The 909-nt window shown below is 37.1% G+C and overlaps 1 protein-coding gene across 1 annotated transcript in view; it reads left to right on the forward strand.

Moving 5' to 3' along the window:
- LOC119586792 (alpha-(1,6)-fucosyltransferase-like) overlaps positions 1 to 909 on the forward strand; it is a gene marked incomplete at its 5' end in the record, with an annotated part of 14,318 nt that overhangs the window by 10,043 nt on the left and 3,366 nt on the right. The window contains 1 exon segment of the mRNA XM_037935512.1: positions 133 to 909. Coding sequence (XP_037791440.1) covers positions 133 to 322 — 190 coding nt within the window.

A 909-nucleotide genomic window follows, 5' to 3' on the forward strand; every position in this document is an offset into this window, starting at 1 on the left:
CAGTGGATTAGAACTCCTGCTGGAAGTCTTAAGTTTCTTTTGCTTTTCTTTTGAGGGGGAGTGGCATTTACATGTGCATGTATTTTTGTGTGTAAGCACTTTATTTCACTTAACTTTTCCATTTCTCAACAGATCAGACGAGATGATTTTGAAAGCTAATGATGTTGTGGGCATTGCGGGTAACCACTGGAATGGTTACTCAAAGGGCGTGAACAGGAGAACACGGCAAAACGCCCTTTACCCGTCATATAAAATGGAGGAAATCGTTGACATAGCAGATTTCCCATCATACGCCGAGGTTGATAAAAGAAGCGGGACATGAATGATAGCGAATACTTAGGTACTTTTTTTCTAGATAGATTTTAGCTGGCAAATTATCTTGAGATTTATATTATTTTGTGATATATTTTAAAAATACATTCTGTTGTGGTGAGATTTTTTCTTTTTAATGAATGAAATCAGGGATATGTTTTAGCTTTTTCTTTCCATTATGTTCAGTCCGAGGAGTGGCTGTGAACAAAGATTCACACGAGGCAAGGAAAGGGACTTGTTAGTTTCTCTCACTGTATCCCAGTTTGAGGCATTAGGAAGGCACTCTAGTTTGATGGTTCAGTCACTTGATAAATCATCACATCATGAATGTTTGTTGCAGGTCCAATATTTCCTGTATATTCTCCTTCTCCACATGTGAAATGCATTAGCATTTTCATGTGATTCTTGTTTTATTTATTGAAGTGAAGAAAGGGCAGAGTTGTGTGGGAAATTTTTAAGATAGGGAAAACTGTGTTTAAAAAAAAGCACCGCCATTATCTTATATTTGTTACATGTAAACTAGCAGTGCTCAGGGTAGGTGGCAATTTTAGAAATGGTTTCACAGACAGACTGATATTTGGACATCAATGGCTATCA

The sequence above is a fragment of the Penaeus monodon genome, chromosome 22 (genome assembly GCF_015228065.2).
Source record: "Penaeus monodon isolate SGIC_2016 chromosome 22, NSTDA_Pmon_1, whole genome shotgun sequence".
Lineage (NCBI taxonomy): Eukaryota > Metazoa > Arthropoda > Malacostraca > Decapoda > Penaeidae > Penaeus > Penaeus monodon.